At 41.2% G+C, this 18,361-nt stretch overlaps 1 protein-coding gene across 1 annotated transcript; it reads left to right on the top strand.

The window, feature by feature from the left end:
- The first annotated feature begins 3,779 nt into the window (after nt 1-3,779).
- On the top strand, nt 3,780-16,402 carry LOC135079414 (superkiller complex protein 8-like). Its single transcript, XM_063974073.1, has 7 exons — nt 3,780-4,022; nt 4,123-4,211; nt 4,291-4,439; nt 4,523-4,758; nt 5,163-5,350; nt 5,920-6,088; nt 16,270-16,402. The coding sequence occupies exons 1-7, from the start codon at nt 4,005-4,007 to the stop codon at nt 16,378-16,380; spliced, it is 960 nt and encodes a 319-aa protein (XP_063830143.1). The 5' UTR covers nt 3,780-4,004; the 3' UTR covers nt 16,381-16,402.
- The last annotated feature ends 1,959 nt before the right edge of the window (nt 16,403-18,361 follow it).

Raw genomic sequence — 18,361 nt, 5'->3', positions numbered from 1 at the left:
AAAATATGCTTGTACTTTACCGTTGATGCAGCACGTTGATTGCAAAATAGTAGAATCTTCTTGTCGTCATCACTAAATTCTGCCAACAAGAACTTTTTGAATTTATCGAGTACTACGGCTTCAATCGAAGATTTGCTTCTCAATCTTGGTGCTCCTAATACTTTTATTTCTTTCGTTGTACAATCCCGTTTTGATGTTTTGGAATTTAGGAATTTCCCGTACAAAGTCAAGTCCTGCCTCTTCCAGGCTAAACACCATGTTGTCATATTGTTTTTGAATACTATCAAAATAATAACTACATTTTTCTTTCAAATTCTCTCTTTCAATATTTTATTACTTGCAAAGTCTTGTTTGCAGGTTTCCTTGTGAGTTTTGATCAGTTACATACGAGGAAATATTAAGTACTCACTTGTAATTATTTGATATTTTCCTGAGCTGATACTCGGTTACATAAAATGAAAAATCCCTATCACTTGGATACCAGTATCCTACGACGATCATTTTTTCTTCGTACGATACTGGTTACCAAACTTTGGTATCATACACGGCCGAAGGGGTCATCATAATCAACTTGGATAATAAAATTGGCATCTTGTTAAATTGATTATTTTATGAAGCTAAGATTTTATTAACAAAAGGATTTTCATAAAAAAGGTTTGTAACCCATGGATTATTGGCTAGGGAGTCCAGTAATAGAAAAATAATTTCCCAATTTTTTTTGTAACTTCTAAAATCTGATAATAAAAATTCAAATAACCATTTGGATATGATCAGTACATTTTTAAGCCTTAGTTTTTTAAGTGAAACCTTAAATTCAAGAAAGGATTATTTTTTAATTTGTGAAAATGCTCTCCATCCTTAGTGGGAATGTTTCAATGTTGGCAACACTTCAGAAATGTCAAAATTCCGTCGAATTAAAAATCAGAGTTTAGGCATAACATGAATCCTAAATTCCTAAAGTTTATTTCTAAAAAAATTCAAGTCGCGTAATAGGATGATGTGTTAGTCTTGTTATTCTTTAGCATGACTTTGAAGCATAATTAATGTTATGTTATAATTATTATATTAGTACCCATTGTGCATATTTCGAAAGCTTGTTCTGGCACATTAGTGACTACCTAAACACGAAACATTGAATCGTATTCTACGTAGACCGATTTAGATGCTGAGTGTAGCGAGTGAGAACAGACAAGCGAAGCGAGTCACCGACGGCCCGTGCGAAGGGTGCGAAGCGAGACAAGATGCGTACATGTATAGTTCCAAAATACTGGACTGTCCTGTCGATGACATTGACAGTGGGGCGCCACCGTCAATACCGGATCGCTGGTTCAGATTTTTGCTATGTTGGAAACCATATAGTTGAACGATGGTAGCGCCCCCCTGTCATTGAGTTTGGTGGGACAGTTCAGCGTGGGTCATCTATAGCATGCCTGTGGGTCTAGACAAAGTGCAATTATAATCGCAAACCAGTCGAAAAGTGGTCGAAAAGCCCCTTTTTTGTATGGAATTTGACGGATTCGATTTTCGATTCGATCAAAAAGTGCGTTTTGTCTAGGGGGGCTGCTTACCGATTAATGTCAGTATTATAGTATTTACTGTATTAAGAATAGACTCGAGCCTATGATAGGTCCAAACATTGAGTTTCAACCACAGATAAGGATAGATGCAGCATGTGTCAAAAATTGTATGAAGCCGAGCGTGCCACTTTTTAAACGTCATTAGTGTCATTTTAGCGAATTTTAGTGATTGCCGCAACGTAAAAGTAATCGTATCATCGTACTGCATTCGCAAAGTCATCGAATGATATCGTGTGACTCGATTCAAAAATTAATTAATTCCGATAAAACTGATATTTTGTTAAATTTATAGCTAGTCTGACTGTGGATTAAAATAATTTTGTAGCGGTAGACGTTATTCTACAATTCTACATTATTAATTTGCAAATAATATTTTTGTTGTGCCTAATGTTTATGAAAGTAATGATCGTTATTCCATTATGTTAAATTTCTTTTCTTCTTTTACTACTAGTAATTCATACTTAATTCCATACTTTTAAATATCCTAGTAAGTAAATGACCTAGTTTCATAAAATAAAGACTATTTTACTCAAGCTTTTTAAGTCATGTACCTAGTTTTGAAGATATTTCTGAACGACAAAATCTCGGGCGTCGTATACATAGACTAGTAATAGTGTATACTGCGATCACTGACCTAACTTCTTGATTTGTATATTTCGACGTTATACAGTGCACTCTGTCTTCCGCGATCACTGATCTAACTTGTTTTATAATTCTTCTACTGCTACTTTATTCTAATTAATTACATATTTGTTACTCGTTGCTGTTAATTACAATTCTCAATCCGTAAATAATTTCTTCTCTCTACCGTGTTCGTACTACTGTCCTCGTAAAATCATCGTATCCGATTGTTGTAATCGGATTACATGAACATCACTCGACCATGTATGTCCATTTGGACATATCGGAATGGCACGCTTTGACTAGCAACTTGCTGTATAGTTCCAAAATATTGGACTGTCCTATCGATGACATTGACAGTGGGGCGCCACCGTCAATACCGGATCGCTGGTTCCGATTTTTGCCATGTTGGAAACCATATAGTTGAACGATGGTAGCGCCCCTCTGTCATTGAGTTTGGTGGGACAGTTCAGTGGGTCTAGACAAAGTGCAAATTATAATCGCAAACCAGTCGCAAAGTGGTCGAAAAGCCCCTTTTTTGTATGGAGTTTTGACGGATTCGATTTTCGATTCGATCAAAAAGTGCGTTTTGTCTAGGGGGGCAGCTTGGGTCATCTATATCTACTCTAATCCATATCTGTGGTTTCAACAGATCACCTAAGCAGATCACAGACTTGAATCTTGAGTTTGAATCGAGTTACTTTTGCTTTATATGGTAGTGTGTGTATGTGTGGTAATAGTTAGACAAAGGTGAGATTAATGCGCTAGCTTTTTTCCTTATTAGTTAGATAAAAATAGATAACAAAATGATATATTTTTTTTACCTGATAGATTCGATTATACATAATTTTCATAATATTGTATAATGATAAAGTAATTTAAAACATTATGACGTACATTAGTAAATGAAGCAGATTAAAAATAAGATATAAGGAAGTAAGAAATAACGATTACTTAATTGATATGTAGAATCAAAAACTAATCATGAACGATGTTTAGTGATGATAAATCGATTCGAATTTGGAGAATTGCTTGCAGTCCGAGCCTCAGAGCGAACGGTCACGATTGCCTTACTGCAGTTACTACTGTTGATCCTAAATCCCAACTGGATTTGTAGTTTTCATCATCATTGCTCAGGACTTCCACTCTTAAACAAAGGCCTCCTCAAAACGTGTCGAGATGTCTAACTATGTATTTGACACTGGCCATTGTGCAAACTGCACAAAGCTATAGTCTGGTCTGCGAGCTGCTGTCGCGCTTGCTCACTCACTGCGGCTGCCCGTCGCTCAGTCGCGACAGCAATATATATATTTTAGCTAGGACATGGCTAGGACCAAACGAAACTGAAAATACAAGGTGGGCCAATAGATGTGTCCAGAAGTGTATTTATCAGATTGAATTAAAATGAAAGAAAGATGAAAGTTTGAGATTTGAACCTTTTGAAACAGATTTCATTGTTGAAAATCAAAATCGCTTGTCGCTGCGATCGGCTCTACTAAATTTCTGAACGTTATCAAGTACTATCACTGTCAATATGAATTACTTTTCTCTATGAATATGACATTTGTGGTGACATTGAGCCTGTTCCATTTTTTGTGTGATTTTCCTTTTTTGATAAAATTGTTATAGCTGTTGTGATTTAACGAGATTTTCATACATATTTTCTACAATATTTATAGTTAAATGTATTTTCAACAAAACTCATTTCAAAACAAAACAGCTGTTTACTGCTTGGGACTGTTTGTTTTTCTAAAAGGATTTTGTTTAGAATTAATTAATTTATTAACAAAGTAGTATATTTTTAACATGCCTGCAGCAGCAATCGTGAGTACAAAGACTGTGTCTAAATAAATATGTTGTTATTTTATTCGGTAACCTATAATCTTAGATTAATTAATCTAAGCCTATAATGTAATCTTTACAGTATTCTATATTGTTAAAAAAAGAAAATGCTCATGATGATCCGATTTATTGCTGTGAATGGACTAGAACTTGCACTACATCGGATCCCAAGTAAGTATATTGCATGTTTGGTAAGAGCCAGTTCCCTAAAACATTAATATTATTTTTATTTTAATACTCTAACCTACAGAGGTCCTTCGAAGGAGTTTGTCCTGACTGGTGGGTTGGACAACTTAGTAAAAGTATGGATGGTAGAGAACAACAGATTAGAGCTGGTTCAAGCTTTGACTGGCCATGAAATGGCTGTAATGTCAGTTGCAGTCAGCCCAGATGGACATAGTAAGTTTATTTAGTCCAAATTCTGTCAAAAAACGACAGTGTTATAGGTAGGCTTTGTATAACAATGTTTTATCTCTTTTTAGGCATTGCAAGCTCATCTCTAGATTCAATGCTCATTATTTGGGATTTGTTATCGGGCCAGAAAGTGCACGAGGTAGAAACAGGCGCTACAGATGTATGGAAACTTGTATTCTCACCAGACGGAAGCCAGGTGGCCACTGGAAGCCATACTGGGAAAGTTATTATTTATGGAATAAAAGATGGCACTGTAGATAGGATTTTAGACACCAGAGGAAAGTTTGTGTTGAGTGTGGCCTGGGTAAGCTTTTAATATAAGATTTGTTGCTCTTTCATTGATGCTTTAAACAACTTTTATACTTTGTTATAATATTACAATTTTAACTATTTCACCATTAATCCATTTTCTTATCAGAGAAAAAATCGAATTAGATATTGTGAAGTACAAATTGAGTAGGTTGGTAATGATATTAAGTCTTTGCTTGTGAATATCATAGATGTATTTGGGGACAGAGATATTTTTATTTTATTTTATTTTATTTTATCTTTATTAAAGAAACATACAGCCTTGTTTGATACATGTAGCTTAAAATTTTGTGGATTACATAATATAATATGCTTATTCTTTATACATATTTGATTTACATAAAAAGTTTTTTTTTCAAGTATTTATATTCCACGATTTATCTAAATTTTTTCACACAGAGTCCCAACGGCAAGTACATCTCCTGTGGCAGCGTGGACGGGACGGTGTGTGTGTTTGACGTCAGCCAGGGGAAATTGGTGCATACGGTGGAGGCTCACCGCCAGGCCGTCAGAAGCGTCGTCTTCGCGCCTAACTCGCTTGTGCTGGCCAGCGCTTCTGACGATGGAACTGTGAAATTACACACTGTGTAAGAAGCTTTGCTGTTGAAGCATTACTTAGTAGGTTTATGTTACGCAGAGGGCTACTATTAATTTGAATTTTTAATTGAAATTTTGTTTAATTAATTGACAGAATAAATTATTAGACAAGTATCTGTAGTCACCTACGTATTAGGCGACTTTTAAAATAAATCTTATACCCTAGTATTTGGTTAGAACAACTATCATTGTTAGTGGTTAGTAATATCATTATTTAGGCCTAGGACCGCGCCTAGGATGCGCGCCGCGATACGCTATTATCGCGCCGTTTTATCGATTTTTCGCGATATGCCCATACATTTTGACTTCTAAAATCGATAAGATTTTATCACGGCACGCATCCTATCATAATCATCGTCCTTTCCACTACTAAACATAGCCCTCCCCCAATCCCCCCTCCGATCCGGTATTGGATGGATTGACGACGTCAGAAAGATATAGCTGAATGAAAAAAAAGGCGGAAGATCGTGTTTTTAGAAATTCCTTTGAAATGATTGCTACCTAAATGGTATAAGAAATTAAAGAACCCAAGTTGATGGTAATCGTATTTCTCTACTAGCGCGAGTGCCGGCCACATAGCCACCTTAGAAATCAAGTCGATAGCGGTGTGCGTGGCGTTCTCTCCCGACGGCAGCCGGGTGGCCGCGGCCGCCGGCGATGGGACCGTGCGGGTGGCGCAGGCGGATGACCTGAAGGTGCTGCATACCTTCCATGAACACACTGACACGGTAAGTCTTGGAAATTAGGAAGATTTGATAGTATTCGTATGTGTACTAGCGCGAGTGTAGGCCACACAGCCACTCTGGAGATGAAGTCGATAGTTCTGCGTCATGGCGTTCTTTCCCGATAGCAGCCGGTAAGATATGGCAAGTCTTCAAAATAACGAAGATTTGATGGTATTCGTACTAGCGCGAGTGCCGGCCAAATAGCCACTCTAGAGATCAAGTTGATAGCGCTGCCGATGACAGCCAGGTGGCTGGAGACGGGACCGTGCGGGTGGCGCAATCGGATGACCTGAAGGTGCTGCATACCTTCCACGAACACACTGACACGGTAAGTCTTGGAAATTAGGAAGACTTGATGGTATTTGTAATTGTATGCCACCTTAGAGATCAAGACGATAGCGGTTTGCGTGACGTTCTCTCCAGACAGGCAGATGACCTGAACGTGCTGCATACCTTCCACGAACACACTGACACGGTAAGTCGAAATTAGGAAGATTTGATAGTATTCGTATGTGTACTAGCGCGAGTGCTGGCCACATAGCCACTCTGGAGATGAAGTCGATAGTTCTGCGTCATGGCGTTCTCTCCCGATAGCAGCCGGTAAGATACAGTAAGTCTTAGAAATTACGGAGATTTGATGGTATTCATATCAGCGCGAGTGCAGGCCACATAGCCACCTCAGAGACCAAGTCGATAGCAGTCTGCGTGGCGTTCTCTCCCAACGGCAGCCGGGTGGCCGCGGCCGCCGGCGACGGGACCGTGCGGGTGGCGCAGGCGGATGACCTGAAGGTGCTGCATACCTTCCACGAACAAACTGATACGGTAAGTCTTGGAAATTAAGAAGACTTGATGGTTTTTGTAATTGTATGCCACCCTAGAGATCAAGAAGAGATTCGATGGCAAAAGTATCTGTGTAGTGTACCAACGCCAGTGCAGCCCACATAGCCACTCTGGAGATGAAGTCGATAGTTCTGCGTCATGGCGTTCTCTCCCAATAGCCGCCGGTAAGGTGCGGTAAGTTTTCGAAATTACGAAGATTTGATGGTATTCGTACTAGCGCGAGTGGCCGGCCAAATAGCCACTCTAGAGATCAAGTTGATAGCGCTCCCGACGGCAGCCGGGTGGCCGCGGCCGCCGGAGACGGGACCGTGCGGGTGGCGCAGGCGGATGACCTGAACGTGCTGCATACCTTCAACGAACACACTGACACGGTAAGTCTTGGAAATTAGGAAGACTTGATGGTATTTGTAATTGTATGCAACCTTAGAGATCAAGACGATAGCGGTTTGCGTGGCGTTCTCTCTAGGCAGGCAGTGACCTGAACGTGCTGCATACCTTCCACGAACACACTGACACGGTAAGTCGAAATTAGGAAGATTTGATAGTATTCGTATGTGTACTAGCGCGAGTGCTGGCCACATAGCCACTCTGGAGATGAAGTCGATAGTTCTGCGTCATGGCGTTCTCTCCCGATAGCAGCCGGTAAGATACAGTAAGTCTTAGAAATTACGGAGATTTGATGGTATTCGTACTAGCGCGAGTGCCGGCCAAATAGCCACTCTAGAGATCAAGTTGATAGCGCTCCCGACGGCAGCCGGGTGGCCGCGGCCGCCGGAGACGGGACCGTGCGGGTGGCGCAGGCGGATGACCTGAAGGTGCTGCATACCTTCCACGAACACACTGACACGGTAAGTGTTAGGAATTAGGAAGAGTTGATGGTATTTGTAATTTTATGCAAACGCAACGCGAGCGCTGGTTACATAGCTACCCTAAAGATGAAGACGATAGCGGTTTGCGTGGCGTTCTCTCCAGGCAGGAAGATGACCTACTTTTCACGAACACACTGATACGTTAAGTCTTCGAAATTACGAAGATTTGATGGTATTCCTATCAACGCGAGTGCAGGCCACATAGCCACCTTAGAGATCAAGTCGATAGCAGTCTGCGTGGCGTTTTCTCCCGACGGCAGCCGGGTGGCCGCGGCCGCCGGAGACGGGACCGTGCGGGTGGCGCAGGCGGATGACCTGAAGGTGCTGCATACCTTCCACGAACACACTGATACGGTAAGTCTTGGAAATTAGGAAGACTTGATGGTATTTGTAATTGTATGCCACCTAGAGATCAAGAAGAGATTCGATGGCAAAAGTATCTGTGTAGTGTACCAACGCCAGTGCAGGCCACATAGCCACTCTGGAGATGAAGTCGATAGTTCTGCGCCATGGCGTTCACTCCCAATAGCAGCCGGTAAGATACGACAAGTCTTGGAAATTACGAAGTTTTGGTGGTATTCGTATCAGCGCGAGTTCCGGCCAAATAGCCACTCTAGAGATCAAGTTGATAGCGCTCCCGACGGCAGCCGGGTGGCCGCGGCCGCCGGCGACGGGACCGTGCGGGTGGCGCAGGCGGATGACCTGAAGGTGCTGCATACCTTCCACGAACACACTGATACGGTAAGACTTTGCAATTAGGAAGACTTGATGGTATTTGTAATTGTATGCCACCTAGAGATCAAGAAGAGATTCGATGGCAAAAGTATCTGTGTAGTGTACCAACGCCTGTGCAGGCCACATAGCCACTTCTGGCGATGAAGTCGATAGTTCTGCGTCATGGCGTTCTCTTCCAATAGCAGCCGGTAAGATATGGCAAGTCTTCAAAATTACAAAGATTTGATGGTATTCGTATCAGCGGGAGTGCCGGCCAAATAGCCACTCTAGAGATCAAGTTGATAGCGCTCCCGACGGCAGCCGGAGACGGGACCGTGCGGGTGGCGCAGGCGGATGACCTGAAGGTGCTGCATACCTTCCACGAACACACTGACACGGTAAGTGTTAGGAATTAGGAAGAGTTGATGGTATTTGTAATTTTATGACAACGCAACGCGAGCGCTGGTTACATAGCTACCCTAAAGATGAAGACGATAGCGGTTTGCGTGGCGTTCTCCCCAGGCAGTAAAATGAACTACTTTTCACGAACACACTGATACGTTAAGTCTTCGAAATTGCGAAGATTTGATGGTATTCATATCAGCGCGATTGCCGGCCACATAGCCACTCTAGAGATCAAGTCGATAGCAGTCTGCGTGGCGGTATCTCCCGACGGCAGCCGGGTGGCCGCGGCCGCCGGAGACGGGACCGTGCGGGTGGCGCAGGCGGATGACCTGAAGGTGCTGCATACCTTCCACGAACACACTGATACGGTAAGTCTTTGAAATTAGGAAGACTTGATGGTTTTTGTAATTGAATGCCACCCTAGAGATCAAGACGATAGCGGTTTGCGTGGCGTTCTCTCTAGGCAGGCGGATGACCTGAAGGTGTTCCATACTTTTCACGAACACACTGATACGGTAGGTCTTGGAAATTAGGAAGACTTGATGGTATTTGTAATTTTATGCCAACGCAACGCGAGCGCTGGTTACATAGCTACCCTAAAGATGAAGACGATAGCGGTTTGCGTGGCGTTCTCCCCAGGCAGTAAAATGAACTACTTTTCACGAACACACTGATACGGTAAGTCTTCGAAATTAGGAAGATTTGATGGTATTCATATCAGCGCGAGTGCAGGCCACATAGCCACCTTAGAGATCAAGTCGATAGCAGTCTGCGTGGCGTTCTCTCCCGACGGCAGCCGGGTGGCCGCGGCCGCCGGAGACGGGACCGTGCGGGTGGCGCAGGCGGATGACCTGAAGGTGCTGCATACCTTCCACGAACACACTGACACGGTAAGTGTTAGGAATTAGGAAGAGTTGATGGTATTTGTAATTTTATGACAACGCAACGCGAGCGCTGGTTACATAGCTACCCTAAAGATGAAGACGATAGCGGTTTGCGTGGCGTTCTCCCCAGGCAGTAAAATGAACTACTTTTCACGAACACACTGATACGTTAAGTCTTCGAAATTGCGAAGATTTGATGGTATTCATATCAGCGCGATTGCCGGCCACATAGCCACTCTAGAGATCAAGTCGATAGCAGTCTGCGTGGCGGTATCTCCCGACGGCAGCCGGGTGGCCGCGGCCGCCGGAGACGGGACCGTGCGGGTGGCGCAGGCGGATGACCTGAAGGTGCTGCATACCTTCCACGAACACACTGACACGGTAAGTCTTGGAAATTAGGAAGATTTGATAGTATTCGTATGTGTACTAGCGCGAGTGTAGGCCACATAGCCACCCTGGAGATCAAGTCGATAGTTCTGCGTCATGGCGTTCTCTCCCGATAGCCGCCGGTAAGGTGCGGTAAGTTTTCGAAATTACGAAGATTTGATGGTATTCGTCCTAGCGAGAGTGCCGGCCAAATAGCCACTCTAGAGATCAAGTTGATAGCGCTCCCGACGGCAGCCGGGTGGCCGCGGCCGCCGGAGACGGGACCGTGCGGGTGGCGCAGGCGGATGACCTGAAGGTGCTGCATACCTTCCACGAACATACTGATACGGTAAGTCTTGGAAATTAGGAAGACTTGATGGCATTTGTAATTTTATGCTAACCCAACGCGAGCGCTGGTTACATAGCTACCCTAAAGATGAAGACGATAGCGGTGTGCGTGGCGTTCTCTCGAACATACTGACACGGTAAGTCTTGGAAATTAGGAAGACTTGATGGTTTTTGTAATTGAATGCCACCCTAGAGATCAAGAAGAGATTCGATGGCAAAAGTATCTGTGTAGTGTACCAACGCCAGTGCAGGCCACATAGCCACTCTGGAGATGAAGTCGATAGTTCTGCGTCATGGCGTTCTCTCCCAATAGCCGCCGGTAAGGTGCGGTAAGTTTTCGAAATTACGAAGATTTGATGGTCTTCGTACTAGCGCGAGTGGCCGGCCAAATAGCCACTCTAGAGATCAAGTTGATAGCGCTCCCGACGGCAGCCGGGTGGCCGCGGCCGCCGGAGACGGGACCGTGCGGGTGGCGCAGGCGGATGACCTGAAGGTGCTGCATACCTTCCACGAACACACTGACACGGTAAGTCTTGGAAATTAGGAAGACTTGATGGTATTTGTAATTGTATGCCACTCTAGAGATCAAGAAGAGATTCGATGGCAAAAGTATCTGTGTAGTGTACCAACGCCTGTGCAGGACACATAGCCACTTCTGGCAATGAAGTCGATAGTTCTGCGTCATGGCGTTCTCTCCCGATAGCAGCCGGTAAGATACAGTAAGTCTTAGAAATTACGAAGATTTGATGGTATTCGTTCTAGCGCGAGTGCCGGCCAAATAGCCACTCTAGAGATCAAGTTGATAGCGCTCCCGACGGCAGCTTGGTGGCGGCGGCTGCCGGCGACGCACAGTAGTTTGATTTTAAAAATAGGTGGACATACGATCGAAAGTCATAATTTCACCGAAACAAAAATTGTTTTGGATAGCATTTTGAATGCTGATCAACATTTGTCATTATGCATTTTTCGATAAAACGAGCCTTTCATGCTTAAAAAAAATATGACAAGAAAATTTGTATGGAGAAAAATCATTTTTATTTTTTTTCTGGCTACTGTTACAAACTGTAGCGGTCAAACCTTATGTAGTCGTAAGTACCTATGGTGCCAAATATTACTACATAAATACTTTTTGCGGGCACGCGCGGCGAAGCGAGTAATGGACATGCAAAATTTTAAATATTTTTATTTATGGATTATTGATTTTAATGCACTTAAATTAATTACACTCAGCGGCACGGAATTTGGCCCAAGCCTAAACACTCAGATATGAGGCCAAATAGGTGTTGCATACCTAAGTTTCGTGTAACATGTTAACAGAACATTTGTTTTTGTTAATATAAGAGGCTAGATTAATAAAAAAATGCGTCTGTTTAACTTTTTTGACTCTAGAAACGCATTTCGTTGTTGGAGCGTAAAGAGTACAGGTAAGTTTAAATTCGATATTAAATGTTGTAAGGGTTTGGCGTTTTGTTTTTTGTTTTTAAATTAATCTTAGGGTTATTCTCGTTTCCATAAATTAAGAATAATGTCCATTATTCCAGTTCAAGTTGCTCAAATAGTGTTGCTTAGAAGACAAGGGCGTATGCAGCGGGAGATGGCTGAAACTTTCAATTTATGGCGTACAAACTTAAGATACACGTTAAAAAGGCACGACCAGACCGCCTTTTACACAAGAAGACCAAGAAATGGGGAATTAAGGTGTATGTCAGCGCGCGATGACCGATTATCGTGCTTGCAATATCAAGAAATCGGGTTCTCACTACGTTTGAGATACGCCAGCGTTTACAAACAGCAAGCCCAGTGAATATCAGTGAGCACATAACAAGAAGAAGAATGGAGGATCATAACCTGCATACTCGAAGACCAGCTCGAGGACCAGAACTTCTCCGATACCTTCGCGAAGTGCGACTTACGTTTTCTAGAGAACATGCAAATTGGACGCAAGGCTAATGGAGTAAAGTTCTATGGATTGATGATTGCAGAGTCACCTTAAGAGCTCCAGAAGGCCGTGGAAGTGTATAGAGAAGGTGCGGAGAAGAGTTACTACGCAAACAGACAGTTTTCATAAAGAGTCTAACCATTAGTCTAACGTCCAATTTGCATGTTCTCTAGAAAACGTAAGTCGCACTTCGCGAAGGTATCGGAGAAGTTCTGGTCCTCGAGCTGGTCTTCGAGTATGCAGGTTATGATCCTCCATTCTTCTTCTTATTATGTGCTCACTGACATTCACTGGGCATTCTGTTTGTAAACGCTGGCGTGTCTCAAACGTAGTGAGAACCCGATTTCTTGATATTGCAAGCACGATAATCGGTCATCGCGCGCTGACATACACCTTAATTCCCCATTTCTTGGTCTTCTTGTGTAAAAGGCGGTCTGGTCATGCTTTTTTAACGTGTATCTTAAGTTTGTACGCCATAAATTGAAAGTTTCAGCCATCTCCCGCTGCATACGCCCTTGTCTTCTAAGCAACACTATTTGAGCAACTTGAACTGGAATAATGGGCATTATTCTTAAATTATGGAAACGAGAATAACCCTAAGATTAATTTAAAAACAAAAAACAAAACGCCAAACCCTTACAACATTTAATATCGAATTTAAACTTACCCGTACTCTTTATGCTCCAACAACGAAATGCGTTTCTAGAGTCAAAAAAGTTAAACAGACGCATTTTTTTATTAATTTAGCCTCTTAAATTAACAAAAACAAATGTTCTGTTAACATGTCACACGAAACTTAGGTATACAACACCTATTTGGCCTCATATCTGAGTGTTTAGGCTTGGGCCAAATTCCGTGCCGCTGAGTGTATTAATATAAAAATATACTTAGTCTAACTTACTACAGCCCCCTATTACCTCATTTCACGCCAAAATCTTTCAAACTAGAACCTACATTTGTAGGTACTAGGTAGCCTAAGTCGATCATTGACAATAAAATATTCACTACTGGTCTACTGGTTATGGTGTAAGGTAGATATCTACCCTTTACCTAGCTATGTACCTACTTCTTGGCACTTATAATACCGACAGACATGATTAAATAAGTCTTCAAGCAAGAACCTTTGACTTCAATGGTTATGAAAGATTTTTTTACTTTCTAGAGTAGTCCTGAATAGATCCTTAAATCATTTTGACTGTCATAATCGATTACAGTAGGTAGCGAGATAGTTTCAATTTTGATAGAACTGTAATAATTTCCAGTTCTTCTGTTGAATAGTCTTGTACTTTCGCAAAAATATTCTTTTTTTTTTGCTTCTTTAAAGAGGTGTGAGTTCCTTTCCCTTTATCTTTTTAAAAAGATAACGTACATAACATCTTCATCAAGTAGGTCACCTTCTTTTCAAACATAAGGTTTGAAATATAACACCTTTATCCAATCATCAAACCGAGAAAAATCTGAAATCCGACTTTAATCACCTTCTTCCATTCATGTCTTCAATTATTATCTTCGTTCGAAAAACAACCAAAAAAGATATTTTAGCCTAATTCACTTATCTTGAACAGAGTGTTCAAAATAATCAAGGTCACTCACATACTTACTTTTTCCGAAAGAATCCAATAGGCAGTTATGCAGTACACCAAAATGTTATCACATTATCTGCATCATGTATCAGCAGTTTTTGTGTACGTTAGTTGGCATATAAAACTATAGGTAGATGTGAACATAATGGATCTGCAATACGGCTCGGAAACGTGACCTCTCAATATAGGCCTTATAAATAAGCTCAAAATTGCACAACGTGCTATGGAGAGATTGTTCGATTTTTATTTACGAGATCGAATCAGAAATGAGGAGGAGATCCATAAACGAACTAAAGTCGCTGACATAGCCAAACGGATTAGCAAGCTAAAGTGGCATAATACGCAGAAGTAATGGCCGATGGGGCAGCAAGGTTCTGGAGGCCACGTACCGGAAAGCGCAGCGTAGGACCCACAAGGTGGATCGACGACCTCATTAAAGTAGCAGGAAGGCCATAGATGCAGGCCACCACCAAGCGGCCATTGTGGAAATCATTGGGGGAGGCATATGTTCAGCAGTGGACGTCCTAAGGTTGAAATGATGATGGATGATGAATAATGTGTGGAGGAGGGTTACGGATATTCCCATTTATGATGGAATTATTCGACTAACTTGAATAAAGAGCCATAAAAATGTATTGTTTACTATATGGGTTGAAACTCTTACTGAACCCACTACCTACTGTAATCGATTATGTCAGTCAAAACGATTTAAGGGATCTATTCAGGACTACTCTAGAAAGTAAAAAAAATATTTCATAACCATTGAAGTCAAGGGTTCTTGCTTGAAGACTTATTTAATCATGTCTGTCGGTATTATAAGTGCCAAGAAGTAGGTATATAGCTAGGTAAAGGGTAGACATCTACCTAATCTACCTTACACCATAACCAGTAGACCAGTAGTGAATATTTTATTGTCAATGATCGACTTAGGCTACCTAGTACCTACAAACGTAGGTTCTAGTTTGAAAAGTTTTGGCGTGAAATGAGGTAATAGGCGGCTGTAGTATGTTAGACTAAGTATATTTTTGTATTAATAATTACTTTAAGTGCATTAAAATCAATAATCCATAAATAAAAATATTTAAAATTTTGCATGTCCATTACTCGCTTCGCCGCGCGTGCCCGCAAAAAGTATTTATGTAGTAATATTCGGCACCATAGGTACTTACGACTACATAAGGTTTGACCGCTACAGTTTGCAACAGTAGCCAGAAAAAAAAAAATGGTTTTTCTCCATACAAATTTTCTTGTCATATTTTTTTTAAGCATGAAAGGCTCGTTTTATCGAAAAATGTATAATGACAAATGTTGATCAGCATTCAAAATGCTATCCAAAACAATTTTTGTTTCGGTGAAATTATGACTCGATCGTATGTCCACCTATTTTAAAAATCAAACTACTGTGCGACGGGACCGTGCGGGTGGCGCAGGCGGATGACCTGAAGGTGCTGCATACCTTCCACGAACATACTGATACGGTAAGTCTTGGAAATTAGGAAGACTTGATGGCATTTGTAATTTTATGCTAACCCAACGCGAGCGCTGGTTACATAGCTACCCTAAAGATGAAGACGATAGCGGTGTGCGTGGCGTTCTCTCGAACATACTGACACGGTAAGTCTTGGAAATTAAGAAGACTTGATGGTTTTTGTAATTGAATGCCACCCTAGAGATCAAGACGATAGCGGTTTGCGTGACGTTCTCTCCAGGCAGGCAGATGATCTGAACGTGCTGCATACCTTCCACGAACACACTGATACGGTAAGTCTTTGCAATTAGGAAGATTGTTATTTGTATTTGTGTACCAACGCCAGCGCTGGCCACATAGCCACCTTGGAGATCAAGTCCATAGCAGAAGTAAGTTTTCGGATATCACGAAGATTTGATGTCGACTGCAAACCTTTAAAATGTAATGCGTTATGTGCAATAAATTATTTTTAACCTTTTATTACACTTTCGTCATTAATTGTTTCGGTCGAGGTCTGCAGTTGACTTTAATAACAATAATTCGTAAAGGTGGTTTACTTTGCATTACCTACTATTATTGTATGTCGATATTTTTAGATAAACATACTTCAGCCTATTTATATAGCGCCTGAAAATAAACTCTTATGAATCAAAGTAGGTATACATTTTCGATTATATTTACTCGGCGTTATATTATTTACACCCTGTATGTATAGCTACGTTAATATCTACTTATTAATCAAATTAATTAGTACCTACTTCTTTTCAGGTATGGGACATCCGATTCAACGGTAAAGGTGATAAGTTATTGTCTATTGCTAAGGATAAATGTATCAATATTTATGAATGCCCTGTGCCACAGAAACAAGCCAAAAAATAAATAATGCATTAAAACAAAAAAATCGTTTTATTACCATAAACTTATACCACAATAAGCTTTAGGTCTTATTATATGTCGTCTTTGACCAATAATTTAGGTTGAAAAATAGCGCCTATTTATTACGATTCCTCGTGTTTTGCTTTATTAGTCGCCGCCTGTATCTACTTATTTGTAATTCAGTACTTTCCTTGTCTTAACTGTTGATACATAATTGCTTTGAGTAACTAATGGCCGCATTAGATTTACATATTGACATGAGTAATGATGAATGATCGATAAGACTCAAGTGGAGGTAATGTGTGACCAATTTTACTTTCGGAATTGGGATAGGCTAAATCGGCCTTCGCTAATAAAACCAGTTGACAAGCGACATTGTGTCCACACACGAAGTTCGATATCGGAGGTATCGTTTTCGTAATCACGGCCGGCGGCGCCATTCAATGAGGTGAAATCACTATGCGGCGCTATGAATAATTCAGGTGCGGTGAACCACCCACAACCCACCACCAACCACCCTGTATCGGGGACGCGGACATTTTCGCATGTATGCTGGACCAATAAGCTTGTTAAGTCATATCCGATGTGGTGCTTGGGCGTTCGTTTATGTACTACGCTTCGCACCTAAGGCGCACCTAGGGAGTTAGGGCTAGGAGACGAATAGCAATGGCTGTGTTGATTTTGTTCGACAAAACAGTAAAATGTTGGTACGAACACGAGTGTGTGATGAAGCAAACTTGCCTAGGCATAGTAATTGTGCAAGTAGAGCTTTTGCTATGGGAGGATTGAAGACTTTTTCTTATGCAATATTGAAATACAGGTTAATAGATAAAAATCTATGTTAGTGCCAAGACATTAACATTAATATTTTGTGTTATTTCTATCTTATTTAATAGTCTTCTACGTAAGTCATAATATTGTCCGTGTCAATTACACTTCGGCAATCTTACAAACATAAAAGGCAGACAAAGATGGACACTGAACGAGATCACTAGAGTCCACCTTATCTATTTCAGTCGTTTTAACCATATCATAGTTTGTTCTCCATTCTAGTCTATCGGCGCAGAATAAAGCTTATACTTAGTTAGGATAGCATTCGTTTCAAATGATTTTGTGATTCCTCTTTACTTATTACTTATACCGAGTTATTATGGCTATTTCAATCAACCTGTCTTAAAATGTAATTAAATATTGAAGTAACCAATAATCTCTAAATGATAATGTAGCTTTATTTGAAAGCGGGCTAGGGCGGGCAGTTTTTATTCCCCTGGCGGGGGCGGGCGGCATCGCGGCAGGTAAAAATGAAGAGATTGCTTTTTATCTGTGCAGCGGCAAATTGAATGTAAAGTCGATTTCCCGGCGGGCGCGTAATGCCACGCAAATTAAGCCGGCCGATTCACTTCTACCAATGTAAATATTTTTGATAAATACCTCGCTTTATGTAACCAAAGCGATCAATTTCGTAGGCTGAATGGCACCACTGCGGTGTCGTCTTTAGTGGTTTTGAATAATGTTTTTCAGTGGCTTCAGTATTAAATTAATGTTGTGTATCTGTTACGGCTAAAGATAGTTGTGAACATAAACTTAAGTTTAGCCGGCTAAACTTAAGTTTAGCCGGCTAAACTTAAGTTTATCTTCGAGAAGCAGCTAAAGTACGATAGCATGTTAGTTTGCGTCGTGATATTCCATCTTTAGCCGGCTAATGTGCACATTAGCCAAAACGAAACGGCTAAAAATGTATTCGATGGGCGCGCCAGGCCGGCGGAGGGCTTGAGGGGGCAGTGGGGAGACAACGCGCGCGCAGTTTTATTTTGTTTTATTTTGTAATTTTAAATACCTACAGAAGATTCAATTGTAATGACCAAATGGTTCCTTATTATTTTATTTTAATGATTAGGTAGATATTTTGTTTTAAGTGATTAATATTTTGTAATTGTAATAATTGTAATTTTGAATACCTACATAGGTACATAAAAGTATGTGT

The sequence above is a fragment of the Ostrinia nubilalis genome, chromosome 16, assembly GCF_963855985.1.
Source record: "Ostrinia nubilalis chromosome 16, ilOstNubi1.1, whole genome shotgun sequence".
In the NCBI taxonomy this organism is placed as follows: domain Eukaryota; kingdom Metazoa; phylum Arthropoda; class Insecta; order Lepidoptera; family Crambidae; genus Ostrinia; species Ostrinia nubilalis.
The sequence above is the reverse complement of the archived record's forward strand: the minus strand, read 5'-3'. Positions and strand labels throughout refer to the sequence as shown.

Coding starts and splice junctions, on each gene's coding strand:
- LOC135079414 (XM_063974073.1), top strand. Junction 5,351..5,919: donor ACTGTGAAATTACACACTGT/GTAAGAAGCTTT, acceptor TTTCTCTACTAG/CGCGAGTGCCGGCCACATAG. Junction 6,089..16,269: donor TCCATGAACACACTGACACG/GTAAGTCTTGGA, acceptor ACTTCTTTTCAG/GTATGGGACATCCGATTCAA.